At 38.6% G+C, this 3,028-nt stretch overlaps 1 protein-coding gene across 1 annotated transcript; it reads left to right on the top strand.

The window, feature by feature from the left end:
- Nucleotides 1-1,293: 1,293 nt before the first annotated feature.
- On the top strand, nt 1,294-2,250 carry LOC118857921 (olfactory receptor 2B11-like). The gene has a single exon (XM_036768384.1). The coding sequence runs from the start codon at nt 1,294-1,296 to the stop codon at nt 2,248-2,250; it is 957 nt and encodes a 318-aa protein (XP_036624279.1).
- Nucleotides 2,251-3,028: the final 778 nt, after the last annotated feature.

The raw sequence follows: 3,028 nt of genomic DNA, 5'->3' as shown, positions 1-3,028 counted from the left end.
TGTAAAACTCAACTCAAATACCACCTTTGCTATAAAACATCCTCCCTGAGTGTCATACAGCACTGTTTTACCAAACTCTGATGCATTTAACATTGTGTATTATAGACATTTATGTTTTGTGTTATTCAGTGACTGTCAGCTCTATAATGGGTTGTGTTTTATTCAAGCTTTGTATCTCTTCCAGTACTGAGCACCGTACTCTGCAAACAGAAGGCACTTAATAAACGTTTGTGGAATGAATAAATGTTGAATGAATGTCTTACTTTTTATCTCATAATCACAACTAAATTATAAACTTTTAAAAGTAGCACTGAGGAGAGTTGTCTGATTTTACAATTTATGGGTAGAAAAGAAAGAGAAGCAATTATTTTCCCTTTTATTTTCCAATATAACCTTAAGCTCTCTTAGAAAGAGGCCAGGACAAGGGGAAGAAAACTTAGAAAACATAATGAATAGCAAAGCATGACTATTTTCTTCAGATCAGTTTCCATATAACCAGTAAATTAAAAGTCATGTTAGTAAGGTTGTAGATTTCTGTAAAATGGGCGGTGAGCTGTATAGACTCAGTGTATTGTTTAACCAAAGAACCCTTTCCAAGACTGGAGCCAATGATGAAGGCCTACTTGCATTGGAGATTGTGAAAGTGCTCCAAATGGGAATAATCTGAGGAGGATCCAAAACATGAGTCATTAATTAACCCCTTTTCTCATGCCCCTTGCTTTTATGCTCCATAACCATTCCATAATCCCTGAAAACTTTTAGTTCCTTCTCTGTCACTCTTCACCTCTAGTCACGTTGCTCTGCTTCTTGCCAGGGAGGCAGCGATCACAGTAGATAGAGTGCTGAATATGATATTAGGAAGACCTTAGTCTAAATTATACTTCAGAAATTCACTAGATGTATGACCATGGACAAATCACTTAACCTTTCTGATACTCAGTTTCTTTACCTGTAAGATGGACATAATAACTGTAGCATTTATATTACATGGCAGTAGTGAGATTCAAAGAAGATAATGTTATATAAAGTGTTTTGCAAAATTATATGTTCCTAGTTATTAAATAAAAGCCACATTGATTTTTTTTTTGCACCATTATTTTCCAGACACTTTAAGAAAACTTTTTAGCTAAAAAGTCTCCTGACAAATTCTACTGAGTGGTCCTCGCCTTGTGTATCCTTAGAAAGTTGAAATCATAGGTAGCAAATCAGAGAGAAGTAAAATTATTCCCCTGGATGGGATTTCTTTCATTATGATTTTCTTGATTCTTTATAGGTGTCAGAATATGAAGCAGCATGAGAAGTAACAACCAAAGTTTTTTGGGGGCTTTTGCTGGGGATTTCTTCCTTTTGGGGATCTCTGACAGGCCATGGCTAGAACTGCCCCTTTTTGTGATCCTCCTGGTATCCTATATCCTAGCAGTCCTGGGAAATATTGCCATCATATTGGTGTCTCGGCTGGATGCTCTGCTAAGCAGCCCTATGTACGTTTTCCTCAGTCACTTGTCTTTTCTGGATCTTTGCTATACTACTACCACTGTGCCTCAGATGCTGTTCAACATGGGCAGCTCAAGGAAGACTATCAGCTACGGGGGCTGCACAGTGCAGTATGCCATCTTCCATTGGTTAGGCTGCACTGAGTGTGTGGTCCTGGCTGCGATGGCTCTGGATCGATATGTGGCCATCTGTAAGCCTCTCCGCTATACAGTCATCATGCATCATCCATTATGCCAGCAGCTAGTGGCCACTGCCTGGCTCAGTGGATTTGGAAATTCTCTGGTTCAGGTTGTCCTAACAGTGCAACTACCTTTCTGTGGGCAACGGGTACTGAACAACTTTTTCTGTGAGGTGCCTGCTATGATTAAGTTGTCATGTGCCAATACAGCTGTCAATGATGCCACATTGGCTGTGCTGGTAGCTTTCTTTGTGCTGGTGCCCCTGGTCTTCATTCTCATTTCTTATGGCTTTATCGCCCAGGCTGTGATGAGAATCAAGTCCTCCAAGGGTCGGAGTAAAGCTTTTGGGACCTGCTCTTCCCACTTGGTGGTGGTGTCCCTCTTCTATTTGCCTGCTATCTATATGTACCTTCAGCCCCCTTCTAGTTACTCCCAGGACCAGGGTAAGTTCATCTCCCTCTTCTACTCCATCATCACTCCTACCCTAAACCCTTTCATCTATACCCTCAGAAACAAAGATGTGAAGGGGGCACTGATAAGACTTTGGGGAAGGATTTGGAGACTCTTTCAGAGCTGAGCAATAGGAATTCTACCTTCAGTATAAATTCATTTATTGCCTTCTGCAAGGATATTTAAAAACTTTTGAAGCTATTGGGGATTCCTATAGAAGGAATAAATTGTTTAGTTTAAGGGACTGGTGACAGAATAGAATACTTGAATGCCTATATGGTGAGATTAGAGAGGAAAAATTTCCTGTCCAAAATACTTTCTTACTGTTAGGTCACAGTGCCTGAAACTGCTCCATTAGAGATTCACTCTATTGGATCTTTAAAAGATATTGTGATTTTGTTCCCAAGAGTACCTTTGATATATTACCCTCATTATCCATTTCCTTTTAAAATTAATTTTGCGAATTAATAAAAAGCTGTTTTCTTCTCTCTCCTAAGTAAAATCAAGTCAGCAAATGTTTATTAAGCACTTAATATATGCCAAACACTGTACTAAGCACCGGATTCCAATTGTTACCTACTATTAAAAAAAAAGAATATCATTAAGTATGTTGTGACAAATACGCATTGCCAAGCAAAAAAAATTCTCACATTAGCCATGACCACAAAATATGTATCATTCTGTGCCCTGACCTCTCTGAAAAGGTTGAGGCAGCTTACCTCTTCTCAGGTGTTCTGGAATCATGGTTGTAATCTCAACAATCTAAGTTTTAAGTCCTTTAAAGTTGTTATCTTTACAATATTTTTATTATCATATAAAGTGTTGTCTTGGTTCTGTTCATTCTGTATTAGTTCAGTCAGTCAATAAACTTTTATTAAGAGCCTACTATGTGCCAGACATTGTTT

Source organism: Trichosurus vulpecula, chromosome 7 (assembly GCF_011100635.1).
Source record: "Trichosurus vulpecula isolate mTriVul1 chromosome 7, mTriVul1.pri, whole genome shotgun sequence".
Taxonomy (NCBI): Eukaryota; Metazoa; Chordata; class Mammalia; order Diprotodontia; family Phalangeridae; genus Trichosurus; species Trichosurus vulpecula.
This window is presented reverse-complemented; position numbering and strand designations above follow the sequence as displayed.

What these genes read in the sequence shown, in the direction of transcription:
- LOC118857921 (XM_036768384.1), top strand. Translation starts at nt 1,294, where the DNA reads ATGAGAAGTAACAACCAAAGTTTTTTGGGGGCTTTTGCTGGGGATTTC.